The sequence below is a fragment of the Grus americana genome, chromosome 7, assembly GCF_028858705.1.
Source record: "Grus americana isolate bGruAme1 chromosome 7, bGruAme1.mat, whole genome shotgun sequence".
NCBI classification, from domain to species: domain Eukaryota; kingdom Metazoa; phylum Chordata; class Aves; order Gruiformes; family Gruidae; genus Grus; species Grus americana.
Genome location: NC_072858.1, coordinates 3,120,985 through 3,137,675, shown reverse-complemented (window position 1 = coordinate 3,137,675; position 16,691 = coordinate 3,120,985). Strand labels below are relative to the sequence as shown.

Sequence of the window (16,691 nt, the reverse complement as noted above, 5' to 3'; positions counted from 1 at the left end):
TGCTGCATTTCACAGCAGACACTTGTGTTGGGAAATCACATGTTTAACGTAGCCTAGTCAGCACTAAATTAGTAGGAAGGAGTTTTAATTTTACAAAGCAGTCAATAGAAAAAGTAAAAATCTACGTTTCATAAGAATTAGGGTTTTCTGAAGCGTTTTTTTTAGTCTCATTCTTCTTCCTCACATCTCACCACCCACAGTGAGATCTTTCTCTCTCCAGGGAGACCTGGAGCTCTTGCTGCTCCCCTCAAGGACAGCAGTGCCCGCGGTTGCATGGGGCAGGGAGTCAGGGGGACAATAATTGAGAACTGCGTTTTCCCCTTGAACTGTTCCTCATTCCAGTGGCAAGTGTATTGCAACCCTCAGTGTTACTGCAACCCTCGGTATTATTGCAACCCTCGGTGTTATTACAGAAGCTATTCTAATGGTACTCCATTTTGTAAAGGAAATTTATCTCATTCTAAGCAGCGAATTGTTCTTAGCAATCTCTTTTTTTTTTTTTTAATCTAAGCAATCCCAAGTGAAATGCGAGCGTAAAATATCTATTTTGAAAAGTTGAAAAGTGGAAGGTGTTAAATGAAATGCTTCTGACGGATGCACTGAGAATTATTCCTGCCTCAAAACCGAGTAAACTGCACCCAAGCTATAATAAGACTAAATAGGATGCAGAGCATGCATGTGCAATTTAAATTAAGACACTTTGAAATGTATTTACTATATTTTAAAATAAATAGAGGGTTATTATACAAGAAAACATCAGTAAGATTCATCTGGAGTACAAAAGCACTGTAGCATTAGCTTTAGTCACTATTAAAAGCAGGGGCAATTGTTGGACACAGCCTGTTGGACGCGGTCGCTTCTTCGGCAATGACGTTTTCCGTGCTGAGGCACGTGTCAGAGAGGTGAGGATGTGAGGAGGTGGCTCGGACGCCTCAGGCACGCGGGCTGGCGCAGTCGGTTGCCTGTGGGTAGAAGTTGGAGCGGCAACTCGCCGAGTCTTGTTCCCACGAGGGACGTAAAACAGGACGGCCAACTTGTGTAATACTTGCTCAACACACTTTACGTGAGTGAACCTTTTAGACAAGATAAAGCATTTGTTCCGTTCCACGGGTGCTGTATTTTCTGGAACAGATGATGGAATGAACCGTGCCATACAATGTCATTCAAACTTTTACCTGCCATGGCTTGAACTTGTTAGTCAATATGCTTTATGTGACCTTATCTTAGAGTTTAGCCAATGTGGTTTTTCTCACAGAATGTCTTCAGAGACCAGATGAGTATCTTAATATACTCCTTTGATTTACTGGAAAAAAATACTCATTTTCTTTTCTTGTAATGCAAGTCAATAGAAGATGGCAAATGTAAGGGTAGTATTTGTCGCAGGTTTTCATCACTAAGCAGATGTTTGTTTATGAATATAATTGCATTACAGTTTGGAAATGTATTATTATAAAAGTGTATCGATCTATCTCATACAATATCCTGTTACTACCAGTAGTTAGCAGCGGGTGAAGGAGTTCAGTATTGCTTGAGAAGCAGCAATATTGTGGTGTGTGTAACTTTAAACAATTGAGTTTTTCCGTCAAACCTCAAGGAGAGGATTTTCAATGACACTCATCATTGGCATATATTTCATCATGCTGATTTTAATGGGATCACATTTAGGTCAAGAGTGAGAGCTTTCGAGAATTTCACCTTTAAATTTGCGAGAGGACTGTCTTTGTGCAGAGAGAGCCACCATCGTTTTCTCCAGATTACTGCAAGCTGATAAAGCGCACTTAAGAAAAGAGACTTCAGTTGTATTTTTTAACCCATTTAGTCAAAATTAGGATGTTCAAAACTAACAGAAGATAGTGGCTCTTAGTATGGTGAAAAAAATGCCGTTGCATTGCAGACTCCATGCAGTTTGTGTTGCTCGGGAGCACAACTTTGTGGTACAAAGTTGTCAGAGTTGTCTGATTTAGCCAAGCACAAACGTTTTGGCCAAATTAAGAAGTAATTGGGCGAAATTTAGTAAGATATAGGAGGTAAAACTGGATGATGTAACAGTAATTCTGTGAAGAGATCTGTGAGTTGCTGATCTCTGCATTATCTTTTCTTCTTTTCCTCAAGTTACACCATTTTATTTCAGTGGGCAGTGCTCCTGTTTTAGTAACTTCGATTTTCAGAGAAGAAAGCAAACAGTTCTTTAATTAATTTATTTTTTTGAACTTGCTTTCCTAAGTCCTATCCCTGTCTCTTTTTCAGTCTACAGAAAGTTTCATTTGATTCAGTGGAGGTTTGTGATTTGATTTGAGAGAGGTTTCTGAGTCTCTAAGGTATTAATTTCCTGCTAGCCTCATGAAAATCGACAGCTAAGGAAGGGTAGGCTGTAGTACTCGTGTCCTGCCTAGGGAAAAGGCTCCGCTATTGCCTCATCCCCAGGTAGGTCGTAGGGAACGTTATTGGCGAGAAGGGAGATGAAGAAGAGGTGATGTGGATTCTGGAGTCCAGAGGGTTCGGGTGCATCTGGCCCGTACTGGACACCGGAATATGCAGGTGCAAGGGAGAAAGCTGCAGGGGATTGCTTGGTCCTCTCAGGTCCAGGAGGAAATTCATTTCATATCTGTGCCTTGCTCCTCTCCATTTGCTGGAAGAGCAAGAGCTACTTATTGCGGACGGGCTGTATAAAGTGAGTTGTGCTTTTCCGTGCCTCCAAACGTTCTCTGTGAATTTTAGCCATTTAATTTCTGTGCCTGCAGTCCTTCCCATTGGAATTGATGTATCTTGACTTCGGGGCTTCTCTCAACATAAACCTCCAAGTGTTCGTTATGCATCCAGCAGGTTGTAGCCATCAGCGGGCCAAGGTCAGCCTCATCAAACTCGCTGAGGAGAGGAAGCCACCTCTAGAAGCTTCCTTCCGGCTGATACATGTAATTAGCCTCCAATTACAGCCTTCAAATAAATGGTCCTTGTGCCCAAGGAAGCAAAGTGCGCAACTGCAAAAAACCAAATCTGTGTTAGTGCATTAGCTGCGGTACCACTTCTTTAACTAAAAAATGTGTATTTGATTTAGCCTAACTTTACTGACATGTTTCCTAACTTTTGATTTGCTTTCACTTTCCCCTCTTTCTTGTATGATTTAGTGGTCAGAAGAAGCATGTGCAGCACATCTTACCCAGCGGGATGGATACCAGGCTGCTACTCAAGGACAGTTGAAAGATCAACTCTATCAAGAAATTATCCATTACTTTGACAAGGGCAAGGTAAAAAGGGAAGAAGAAAGTCCAAATATGTTTCATTGCTTTTCTCTCTTAACTTGTAATTGAGTAGTAAACATAGTTTGCATCCAGTGATGTTCAGGGAGCTTTGAACTTGTTTTGAGTTATTGGGAGTGCTTTGTGTTAACGGTCCACCAGCTAGCACTTAAAGATAATAATGCTAAAAAAAAAAGTAAAAAAAAAAAAACCAACCCAATGGTACGTTTGTAACTGCTGTGTTAAGGGTGAATATATGTGCATATGATGCCACGGAGAAAATAAAAAAGTGATGCATGTGATTTGGGGCACTTACTTTTTCTGGCAATTGCAATAGCTAACACAGTCCTTCAGCTACCCTTGTTTTTTCTCATGTACAGAAAAAGATTCCCTCAGAGAATGGATGTCTCTGGTTCATACCGTAAGAAAGCAGAGATGTTCTCAGATGAGAATATTTCATTACAATTGATTCTTTTATTGCAAGATGAATTTGCATTTGGCATTGCATGGTGGGAGGGGGAGTGCTGGTGTTACCTGTCCACAGAGATGAAGGGTTAGATGTAGGGGTGTATCAGTGTTTGGATATTTCATGCACAAAATGCTTAAATATAGCAGCAGAGCTCTCTCTGTCAGAATGTTTCAGAAACATAAACTTGGGTTTTTAAAAACAATCTTTGTTGCATAATTGTAGTGCAAACAGCAATGTCATTTTCTTGTAGAACTAGAGTATTATCCAACCAGTTCATGTTTTCCAAGTAAGTTTGTAGCAGAATCAGATTAGTATTTTGATAGAAACTTTGCTTAAAAGGTCAAATTTTATACCTTATCTTAATGCAATATTTAGAAGTCGTTAATAAATGATGCTAAAAAAAAATTGCAATCCCAGTCCGTGGCGGAGCCGGGCTGCCCCAACAGGGCGCGTGGGGCTGGGGCTTGTGTAGGTGCCTCGGTGCTTATGCAGTGGGTAGCAGCGGTTTCCACAGCACGCTTCTGCTGCCCAAGAAGCTTTTACTAACCCTTTACCAGCGGGTAGGGAGAACCTCGTTAGAATGAGGGTCATAGCTGATTTAAAAATATGGTTTAATATTCCATTCCTCTTTGGAAAGGAAAAGCCAGAAGTCGCATGTTTTTATTTTGTTGGGTTACGTCTTTATGGCTTCACAGTTAGTCTTTTACGGTGCTGGTATAGAGGCGGTGGGAATTGTTCTTCTGAGCACCAAGCCAGTGCATTTTAGCTGTAAATTAAAAGCTGCAGCATCCTTTACATCTACATTGAAAACAGCCTGTCTTAAAGTTGTACCCACCCGTTTCTGCTGAGAGCGCTAATGAGCTGTTTATATAAACAGCAGGCAAAATACCTGCTGCTTACTTTTCAGCCTGCACCACATTACACAGCATGGCATCCACGCTTGAGAGACCGTTGTTAGACTGAATAACCATTCTTTTTTTTTTTTTTTTTTTCAGATTTTAACAACTAGAAATGAGAGAAGGCTCTGCCTGCTTTCAAAAGAAATAGCACTGAAAACGCTGTGTTTTCCCATTCCCTTACAGTTAGATTAAACAACTGAACGTTCAATATTCTAAAAATTTTTGGTGACCAATGGTATCGAAGGGATCACTGTGATTACTTATTCGTAATCCTTTGCATAACTCAAGTGATAGGACTCCTGCGTGATTTTTGTGTGTGCGTGAGGAGATGATTCCTTTTCAAAGCAGTCTTTCCTAGTTACAGATATTTCTTCTCTCATTTTCTGGTCACTCAAGTTGGTGATACATTTTTGTATTGTTCAATGAAAAGGAAAAAAAAATCAATCTACACTGAGAATATGAGCATCTTATGTGAATTTTCAAATGTCAGGAAGCTCAAAGTTGAGGTTTCCACAGTAGATTTCAGGTAATCCTCTCCTTTGGGATGTTCTGACGTTAGGTTTAAATCGACTTCTTACATTTACCTATGCAGTTTGCAAATGTAGTCCAGCAGCTACTTTAACTATGCCATTCCCTGAGCAGTAACACATCTGAAATAGTGTTTGCAGTGCATTTTTAGAAGACTGTACCAATTTCTCCTTTTTTTTTTTTTTTTTTTTTTTTTTTTAACCGCAGTTGCTTGGCTGTGTCTCTGCCTGGCAACGCCACTCTGGGTTGATCCCACTACTTTGCTTTCTCTTCCCATAAAGCTGACAAGATGTCAAAAGAAGGTCACTTTACCCTGGACAGCTGTAGAGCTATTTCCAGGCTTCTACAGAAACTCAGGAGTTTTGTTTTAAAGTGTTGGTGAGCCTGTTCCTCTTCCTCTCCAGCCTGCCTGATGGGACGTGTTGGACTTGAGAGGGAAGGTAGATGTGGTTAGAAACATTATGTAGAAGAAATGGAGGAGAGGGATTTCCTAAAAGGTGGCACTTTGGTTTAAAACATCGGCTTTTTTATTTTTTAAAGGATGGTGTAGTTCAGCCTCTCAAAAATCATGATCCCTTTCTCTGAGCAGAATAATTTCCCAGGGGGAATGCACGGTGTGCTTTTCAAGTGAAGACCAACCCTACAGCTTATTCCCTAAATCGTAGCATTCATGATGAGATGAATTTAGAGGGAGGTATAGTCCTCCATGCACCAACTGGAAAGGAGTGGACCTCTCGCCTCTAGACCAGAAGCGCCTGAGAAGTTTCTAATTTAATCAGATGGAGTGTGGGCTTGCACTGAAAGCAGGAGTGTGGGCGTCTCATTTTGGCTGAGAACAAAATCCTACTATTCATACCTTCGCCGTGAATATCCCTGTTACTTGTAGTTGGAGACCCATTTAATAGTCCTCATTTTGATTTCTATTTTTTAATAGATTATTCCTCAGAAGCTTACTTTTTTACTTACATGTGACTTTTGGTCCTTAAACCAATGTTCTGTAAAGCTGAAGTACACCTTTCACCTTTAGGAAATTAGCATTTTCAGATACCACTTCTGCATTTTGCTGTTCTTCTCCTTTATAGATTTGATTCCTTATTAGTAATACTTTTCGTTACTCTTCTAAGCTCCTTGTTTCCAAAATGAAATGTTACTTCCAGGTTTCCCTAGTATACACATAGTTTTCTCTCCTAGATTATTATTCTTCACTGCGTTGCACTTTCCAGTCTCATCTCCATCTCTCTTGGCTTTGACCCTTAAAAGCTTTATCCTCACGCTTATCACGGCAGTCCAACCTGTCCTTTGAACTGCTTGAAGTGTTTGCTCTTTCTGTGTTCTGCTGAAGCTTTGTAATTTTCAACAAAGCCCTTAATCCAGAGACTTTACTGAAAATTGGGAGGTTAGAGTATCTCAGGACGAGAAGGAAAAATAGTGGCGGTATTAAGTGACAAGGGAAGGGGGTTGAATTTTGCCCGTGTCGATGTTAGTCAATGCTAACGAACTACTGAAGCCAAGAAATACTTGGTGGCCTTGATAAAGATAAGATATCATTTGTAAACAGGCTCGTGTGGCCTCTGGAGCTGTAAAGGAAGCAGCAGCGTTCCGACTCCTGCGCGGCGAAATGCACAAACAGCAACGTGTTTCAAGTGTGCCAGTGGCTGCTGCAGTCTATAAATCGGCACATGGTTTCCACTGCTCCTTCATAAATTGAAAGCATTGGTCCTGGGGATTAAAAAAAAATAAATGTACACTGATCGTTTATTTCCCTCCTCCCTCCTTTGCCAGCCTCCCAAAAAACCCACCTTTTACTGTTTTACTGGAGCCACAAAACACAAAATATTTGAAACTACCCAGTCAATGCCAGGCTTTGGCTTAAAATGTCCTTGTTCCGGCTCATGGGATGGCACCAAATGGCTTTTTCTTCCCTCTAACAGGATAGCGCTGAAATTCACCCGTTTGCCAAAAATCAGCGCGAGGCTCATGTCCAGCTCGTATCCCACGCCAGACCGTAAGCCCGTCCTGAGAGCTGTGAAGGACAGAGGCAGCCTTCAGAGAGGAAAGATGCAGTGTTTGACCATGTTCCAAATGAATAAGCAAGTTGTTTTAAAGGGTTTCCAATGGCTGTACCTGACACATCTTGAATGCAATACCAGCAATAGCGAAATACTGTGGTTTAACATTTTGTTTAAAATACTAAGTTTACGTGATGGTTAATTAACACTGTCTGAAATTTAAACAGCTTGGAATGTCCCTCATACATCAGAATATTGCATGATAATATTCTTATCCTAGACTGTTTCATTTTTACTGACCATTAACTCAGCAGGAACTAAGAACTACCCTAAGATCCTCCTTTGCTGCTGTTAAAGAACCTCAAAAACTAAATTGGATGCTGCGGTTCTTTCTGGGCAAAAGCAATCCAGCTTCACAAATAAATTAAAGTGCTAAGTTTCCTTAAAAATATCTCCTTCTGCATCCTCAAAGTCTTTCCCATAACAATTTACAGCTCATGTCTACACAACTAAATTTAGGCTATACATATTTTTCTTACGGCTTGAGTATAAAAGAAGCATTTTCCTTCCACTGTCGCCAACCTCTCTCTCTGGTACACTCTCCAGATAAATTGTTTCTCGCATTAATGAGTTGTACATCGTACAAATCCTGTGTAGTAGCTCCCCATACGGCTCATTCCTCCAGAAGACCTGCCATGTCCTGGGCAAACCTGGGAAACCTTCCAAGGCAGGAAATCTGCAAGGCAGCAGATTGGGAGTTAGTGACCTTCAAGAATATAGATTTCATTTATCAGGATCCTTTGCCACAGCCGTGCTGTCCTCACCTGAATAAATTTGCTCTGTAGTAAACAGAGAAATTTTTCGGGGGGCTGTGCAGGGGATTTTAAACACACGGTTCCTGCTTCTGTTAGGACGTTGGAAAAATTACCGGCTGTGGTTTTGTTGTCGGGGATGCTGCGGGTGGTGTGGTCCAGCTGCACGAGCGGCCGAGGGAGAAGACGCGTGGTTAATGGACTCATGGTCCTCTGGAGTTCAGGGCACTTGCCGTGGTACAAATTGAGTTTTATAATACAACTTCTCATTGTTCCTTTGGAGGATTGAACCGGACAGTTGGATTTCAAAATAGAGATGTTGGAACGGAGTGGGGTTTTTAAGAGGTAGTAGCAACAAAAAGCAGGCAGATCCCTTGGCTGGAGAGAGGCCAGGTTAGGCGCTGGCAAAACCTGAAAGAATCTTTTCCCTTAGTGGGGCACATTTGCAGTACAATAGTTTTATCTCTTACCTATACCTGAAAGTGTTCTGCTAAAAATAATGTGACAAAATATGAGCAGTATAACTTCTAAACTAACTTCTCAAGAATTTTTAAAGTAATTCCAGTAATTTAAACCAGAAACAAATGTTGTTCTAATATCTGGGGTTTTTCCTGTCCATCTCCACTTACAGCTGGGGAATGGTTACTAGGGAGAATGCTAGGATTGTGTGATTACTGCATGTATATTGTAGAAGATCTAAATCCATATCATCTTTAATTTGAGGGTTCATTTTTTAGGCTCTGAAACATTTATAACATTCATTATTAATTTTAATATTCAGTAACATCTTAAGGGTTTGTTCGGGCTGGGGGAGACACAACGGAAACGCAGCCTCCACTCCGGCGTGTTTACAGTCTCAACTGACGGGGGTGGGAAAAAAAAAAATCAAAACCAAGATTTAATTCTGCTAAAGTCGTCATTTAACCAGTGGCGGTGCTGTGCTACCTGTAGGCACCGATTTGTGCGCAGTGCCTTCAACAGCGCAGGGCTGCTTTTGGAATCATGGAATCCCAGACTGGTTTGGGTGGGAAGGGACCTCAAAGCCCATCTAGTTGCAACCCCCTGTCATGGGCAGGGACACCCTCCAGTAGCCCAGGTTGCCCAAAGCCCCATCCAACCTGGCCTGGAACACTGCCAGGGAGCCAGGGGCAGCCACAGCTTCTCTGGGCAACCTGTGCCAGGGCCTCAGCACCCTCACAGGGAAGGATTTCTGCCTCACATCCCATCTCCATCTCCCCTCCTGCAGCTTCAGGCTATTCCCCTTGGCCTGTCACTCCCTGCCCTTGGCACCAGTCCTTCTCCAGGCTGAACAACCCCAACTCTCAGCCTGTCTCCATAGCAGAGGTGCTCCAGCCCCCGGATCATCTCCATGGCCTCCTCTGGACTCGCTTCAACAGCTCGATGTCCTTCTTGAAGTTTAGATGGGCTCCAGGGCGTTGCAGCAGTATAGATGACAGTCTGGGATGGGCTTGCAGTGGTGTGACCAACACGGCGTTTCAGCCCCCTTGGCTCCTCTCCTCCCCTCCTCTCTCCTGCCGCTAATCCAGAATCCCCTGCCTCGTGATGATGAGGTACAATTAGTTTGCATTCAGTGGTACAGCCTTAGTACCCAGCCGGTGCTTTGAGTTGCCAGACGTGCTTTGGGAACGCGTCGCAACGTCTGTGCTTATTCGGGATTCAGTGGAAGAACTGAATGAGTTTGTTTACAGTGTCGATGCAAATCTAAAATTATTTAAGCTTCCATTTATTTCCAGTCTTGTTGAGCTCCCAAGTTGTTTGCCTAAGATCATCTATAAATATTTTCACAACGGAAAAGAAAGTAAAAGTGCTTTGGTTTTGGAGAGGGACTGGTTAAATCTGGAACACACAAACAGAGAACCAGGGCAAGGAAAGTTACGGTAATGCCATTTTCTTTGAAATGAAAATGTGCAGAAGTTATGGATGACTGAAGTTAAAAAGAAAACGGCAGTCAAAACAAAGAAAGGTTAAGTGATTTTGAAATGTTTCACTTGCTGACTTGCTAAACAACAGAATATTAGTTTAGTTTCTATAAATTTGTAGTATATTGCTCTTCTGAGTCAAAATTAACTCAGCTTAGTATATGAGAATATACTCCATTTTCTGCAAATATGCCTTTGCTATTAAATGCATGTTATTTTTTGTTTAGAAATAAAAATATGCTCTGTATCATCATTCTAGATTAGATACATAATAGGGATAAAAACATTCAGATCCTTCCATTTGCAAAAATTGCGTTGCAGACTGTAGAAACTGCCTTGTGATTTCCTGCAGACGTGATCCCTCATTACAGTGATTGTAATTAGTCGTTCTGATGTGTTTTTCATCTTCAAGGCACTTTACAAACATGAGGTAACTCATGCTTATTCCAGTCCTCTTCCCTAGATAAATAACATTATGAACCCTGCTGTAGAACTGAGAAAAATCAAGAGAAGGGATCGAACATCACGTGGAGCTGTAAGGAGAAGTTAATGTAGGTACCAGGATCTACCCCTCGTGAGCATCCATCACCTGGCTTAAATTAGGTCACCGCTCAGTCTCTGTTTGCCCAAGCATCTGCTCGTTTATTTTCTTTAGGACTCAAAAGCTCCTTTTCCCTCGCTCACCCATACCAGTGTAGTTTCTAGCCCATATTTTCTCCTTACTTCCCTCCCTTCCTTCGAGAGCATGAATTTCTGTCCTTTCTGTGATCTCCCGTAACTATTTTTCCTTTTGCAGCTCCTCATCTCCCCACCATCAGCAGCTCCCGGCCTCTTCAGGCTGCTGCTTTCCATCCCTTCCCTCTCAGTCTGCCAGAACAATCTTCCACGCCATCCTTCGGTTTGTGCCCTCCACTTGAAATTGAAAATTTGCTCCAGGGAGGAGCAAACCGGTGAGACCCGAGCCACGTCTTACAGTTGTGGCATTGGCGTGTTACACATGGGGGAAGACTTACTGAGTTTTGAGCCTGGCTGGGCTCCAAATTGCCACTTTCTTGGGGAAAAAAAACAGATACTGAAGGCCCCAGTCTATTGCTTGTGCCACTAAATCCCAGGTAGCTGTGCCCTGCCTGACTCCTCAGCCAGTGCTGGCAGCACTCTCGGTCATCCTGACAGTCGTATGAAACTTGTTATGTTTTATTTTTAAATCAGCATCTAGAACTAAGAATTTTTCTAAAAGGCTTATTTTTTTCCAAGTTTTCCTGATATACTAAGAAATGTGATTTCAACACGCAGATCAAAAGACAAGATTCCCCCAACGTTGATTTTGGGCTTTTAGTGGTGGGATTTTATTTGTATGTTTTGGGAGGCTTTTGGTTTTCAGGGAGTCTTGGGGGTGAAATATTTCTTATTTATGCAGCGTGCTAAACCAGATGGGACTGGGGGCTCTGTGCGGGATGGATGCAGGAAACGGTTGCACGCGTGAAGGTTTCCCCAAGAGCACCGTTCCCCTCCTCTCTGCCCAGCATCCAGCTCCCACCATCTTTGCAAGTTGTGGTGCTTCATCTCAAACTCTTCGTTCCCAAAGGCGGATGTCTTCTGGGAGCGATGGGGAAACGTGTGTTCAGCCCTTTTCCTCAACCCTTCTTCATCCAACTACTCTTTGCAGCTGCATCTCGGTATTTCACCAGGGCAAGGAACATGTGGCCTGATGCTGAGAGGAGAATTAGGTGGTGTGGACAGGGGATTTAAATTTAAGATGAAGGGTAATAGGAACCAAATGGATTTATAACTCATTCCAAATCTTATCTTTTTAATAAAGTGAGGTCAGCAGTGCCAGCCAAATCTCAGCAGCAGAGGCAGATCATCAAGTTTGATCTTAGATATCCTGGTGTGCTAATTTAAACATCTTTTTGGGTTTGAGCGGTTCTTTATATTTAAAGTAGGAAGAATTAAAAATACGCATTTAAAAACATTCTTGCTGCTCCTCATTAAGATTGTTGGCTTTTGAAGAGCTGAAGGATATTGTTAAATTTCTTTGGGTCAGTAGAGGCGGCTGCTGAACTTCATGGTTGAAGAACAAGAGAGGAAAAAGAACCAATGGAAATATAATGCATATTCGTTCAAAACAATATCTGCAAATTGCCTGTCCTGTCTAATATAGATTATAGATATTAAAGGGAGAGGTGATTATGAGCTATAATCTATCAACAACATTTAGCCAAAGTCCTAGGTTCTGGGTTTCTTTGTGGGCAGGCTGTGTTTACAGATTATTGGATATCCAGCTGGGCTAGCAAGGGTCACCTCGTTTCTGAAGCAATTTGATCATTTTATTTGAGTTGCATCAAATAGAGACACGTGGGTACTGCTGCCACAGCCATTTGGCACATCCCATGCACAGTGTTTTCAGGCGTGTGACACAAAGCATTTTGTTGTGTTTTATTAAGATTTGTTTTATTCCGATGTTGTTGTTTAACCAAGGTGTGTAATTCAGGGTTTTCGTCGTTGTTTTGTGATTTTTTTTTCAACAGATGTGGGAAGAGGCCATTGCCTTGGGTAAAGAACTTGCAGAACAGTATGAAAATGAAATGTTTGATTATGAACAACTCAGTGAACTGCTGGTAGGTTTTTTTTAATGACGTAGACACTGCAACGACTTTTTCAGAATTCAATTTTTAAGCTTTAATTATATTGAAAAAATGTCTTATGACAGTGAAATGCAGAAATTGATGCCCGCTGTGGCTTTGTTGGACAAATGTTGATTAACTGGCTACCACTGGACTGCCTGAAAAAGATTGAATTTTACTTTTTTTTAGCTGAAAGAAAAATATTTCGGTAATGTTAAGCTGATTTATTTGGGGTATAAAAGGAAATTTGGAATTTAAATATAAATGGGAACATGAAAAAAATCCCCATTCTCTCTCAAGTGTCTTTCCATATTCACGTTTCTTTTTTTAGGTATGAATAATCCCGAGCATTCATGTCTAGAGTCAGTTATTTTTGCCCTGACGTTACCCATTCATTATGCCTGCACCATTTTTTTTTTCTCCTGCTCTTCTCCAAAGAGATAAATGGCAGTTGTCACCGTCCCTCCTGACTTCTCAGCCATTTTCACAGGAGTTAGGACATGATTCCAGTTTGCTTCTAAAAATTCTTGACTTTCGAGTTTTTGATCCGTTTTACCTTTACACTCACCAGAGTACATCATCCTTAATTTCTTGGAAATTTCTTTATCCCAGTCTATCTGAGCTGGGCATTAACACGGTGTCATTGCACCCTCTTTCTCCGCTGACACCGATGCTCAGTTTGCGCATGGCTAGGAGCCATCTCCCCAGAAGCATCTCCATCCCCATCTCCCCAGAATCTCCTTTCTTGGGGATGAAAGAATAAAGGTAAATACCAATCCTCTAGATTTTATGGTTTCTTCACTCCTCTACATGTTCTTTATTCTGTCCACAGTTCTGTCCTCCAGCTCTCTAGAGCTGAATTTATATCCCTTTTTGATGGCATTTTAACTGATTTTAGTGACAGACTGATTATATTGATTTGCCTGGCGAATCTGGAGCCTGGTTTCACATTGCTTTGTACTACAGGAGGTAAAGGACGTATACCTAGAGCATTTCTCAGGCGTTACGGCATGCCAGAAGAGTCTTCCCTGGCCTGCTGCCTCTGCCGCTGTCACCAGGGCTGTGTTCAGTAGAGAATATTCTTCATTTCAATATAAAAGGAATCAGGTAGAGATTGTTCCTCAGCTAGAAATGACTCTCATGTGTCAGATGTGCAAGCATAAAAGAGATGGAAAATTAAAAATGAGGGACTTGGAGAGTAGCTACCCACTGGTGAATGATCATATCTGACACGTGAGAATCATTTCTAGCTGAGGAGCGGCTTCGTCACAGAAACAGCCCCTCTTTACGTGTCATACTGTATTCATTTCGGAGGAGAAGTCTGAATTTGCACTTTGTACATTGCAGCTGATGGCCAGTGTAGTGAGTTATGTATTTTTCAGCATTTCTCTCGCACAGTCAATATGTCATTGTTTACATTAAGTGACATAATTCCAGGCAGTGGTGTAAACCAGGTATGGTTCATCTGCCATGGAAATGGAGTTTCTCCCTCTTGTAATAGGGGAGACCCAGAACTTCCAATTTTCACATCAAACAACTGAGTTTATCTGCTCTTTATTTATCTGACAGGAGAAATTGAGAGAGATGTCATAAAAATTAGTACCAGTGTGGACTGGGCATCCATCTCTAATAATGCAAAGACCAAAATTCACGCTCCCGTACGAGTCAGGTCTCACATACCCCATCGGCTTTTCCTGTTGCTGCTGCTGAATAGCATTAGCATGCAAGCTCTTTTTTTTTTCCCCCATAATAAAATTTAAAAGCTTTTCGTTTCTTTCTGTTCTCCCTATTGTCTCTTTTGTTCAAGCAATATTAAATATTAGACTCTTAAGATAATTCACAGAGGGCAAAATACTTTTGGTACAGGTGAACTGAGAAGTACACAGCAGGTCTGGGTCCTTGTAGTCTTCTTGCCGTATAGTGATATCTGTCGTATGGGAGCAGTAATAAACCTCTCCTGAAATCAGAATTCATTCTCTTACAGAAAGTAATAGACTAAAAATAAGTTAATGAACAGATCGTCCAAAGCCGAACATTTGTTATTATTTCATCATTTGAGATAAAGAAGGATTCCGCTTTGAAAACAGATGGTGTCCGACATGCGTGTATTTATTCCAAAAGTTATATTTTTCTGCAATTCTCAACTGCGTGCTTTCCATATGCAAATAAATAATTGTAAATATGGAAAAGAAGTGGTAGAAAAATGTAATGAAATGGAACAGCTGAAAACAGAGAAGTCAGCACCATTGGGATGAGCTTGCTGTAGCGGAATGTGCTTCATCATTCCAGTGTTTTGGCATCGGCAGCATCACAACAGGAATTCAGGCTGCCTTGCAAATTCTTGACCTTCATCAAAATCTCCATATTGGATATGGAATAGTGAGGTTCACCATGATAAGCGTCAAAACAATGGCTACAGTTTAGTATTTCAAAATATTAGCGTATATCTGATAGAAAGGTGAAGGAAAAGGCGAACGAAACCTGTACATCTTTGAGTTATACATGAAAGAGATCTAGATCTTAAGCGTATGGAATCTCCTTCAAGTTTAGGTCATTAAAATTCCTCCTATTTATTTTGCAGAGAAAGCAAGCCCAGTTCTATGAGAACATTGTGAAAGTCATAAGACCAAAACCAGACTACTTTGCTGTTGGGTACTACGGCCAGGGATTTCCAACATTCATAAGGGTAAGTGCCCACTTTTTTCCAAGACAAGGAAAGGTTTCTTGCCTTGGAAATTTCCCTCGGTTGTGGAGAAAGTACGTTATTGTATGCCAGTCTGTTATTTACAATCTACCGAACATTGGTAGCTGGGTTTTTTAGGTGTATAAAACAATCATTGTTTTTTTCTTTCCAGTTTCTAATATAGAATAGTTGAATTTTAGTAGAGAAGCTTTTTCTTCAAACATATCCAGTACTTTATACTTCTTCAGGCTATCACTAGAAATGAAGATATGCCACCCAATCCATAAATCAGGGTAATAACCAGCACCATCTGAAATGATGACATTTTTGCCTGACAGGTATATAGAGATATACATGTAGATATGTGAGCGTGGTGGAGAAGCCTTTTGTATGTGACCATGTTTTCGTGTGAGTGTCCTTTTCAGCGCAGTCACTAAAATGAAGCCCAGTGTCAGAGATGTGTGTGATACCTTGAAAAGCAATCTGTTATCATTGATTTTCATGAGTCGTGTCAATTTAAAGCATATGTCAGTTGGTTGATGCCGGTAACATAAGTCGAATAACATTTTAGATTTTTTTCCACTGATACCAGGAATGTTGTGGAGTTGAATTAGTGGCTAAAGGAGGGTGGGGATTTAACACGTCTGAATTACATCTGTATCGTGGTTCTCTGGACTCAGAGAATAAGCTGTCCAGGAGACTCAGAGAATAATCTGAGAATAGCAGTAATAATTTTATTCTTCTGTCTCTTGAATTGCCTTAATCTTCCAGGAGACTCAGAGAGATTTAGTCTCAGGCCAGGGGCTGGTAGTAGGTTTCCTCCTGGAAATACGCCTTTAGGAGATGAGTTCCTGGTTGTAACTGAGGAATTCCATATTAACTCTCTCAGATTATGCCATGATAAATACCGGGAGCAAGCCCAAGCCTATGCTGAAGCCCGGCTCACTGGATAAAGCCAGTGGATGCTGATTAAGCTGGTTTTGTCGGGTTAACTGTTGTTGGCTGGTCTTTCATGGTGTATTAAAAGTGCATGTAAAAATATATTTATGGTGCATTAAAAGTAAAGAAACAAACATTTGGTGATTTCAGAAAAGAATTGTCTTAAGAATGATCATCCCTCATAGAAATCTTATGATCAGATATCCAGACAGAAACTTCAAAAGTATTTGGAGAAGGAGGAAAAGGCTTTCAAAAATCCCAAGAAATAAAATGTTTACTTAGAGTAATCAGGTGTTCATTTGGAAAAAGCCTCCTTTTCCACAAACTGACTAAAGCCCATGTGAAGAAATTGAAACTCTTGAATGGTCCCAAGAAGCAGCAGACGTGTGTGGCTTTCCATGCACCCGGGGATGCCGTACTACAGGTGTACTCGTACCACGTATCCCACCTGAGAAGTGCAGCAAGTTATCAGTTCTTTGCTGTAGAAAGGCACAAACCTGACCCCAGCAGATCCTGCCAGGCTAAGAGTGAATTTTGCAGTGTGCAGACCTG

The 16,691-nt window shown here is 41.3% G+C and overlaps 1 protein-coding gene across 2 annotated transcripts in view; it reads left to right on the top strand.

Moving 5' to 3' along the window:
- DOCK1 (dedicator of cytokinesis 1) overlaps positions 1 to 16,691 on the top strand; it is a 309,905-nt gene that overhangs the window by 249,892 nt on the left and 43,322 nt on the right. For both annotated transcript variants that reach the window (XM_054831423.1, XM_054831422.1), the window contains exons 38-40: positions 3,126 to 3,245; positions 12,422 to 12,511; positions 15,099 to 15,203. In XM_054831423.1, coding sequence (XP_054687398.1) covers positions 3,126 to 3,245; positions 12,422 to 12,511; positions 15,099 to 15,203 — 315 coding nt within the window. The remainder of the gene's footprint in view (positions 1 to 3,125; positions 3,246 to 12,421; positions 12,512 to 15,098; positions 15,204 to 16,691) is intronic.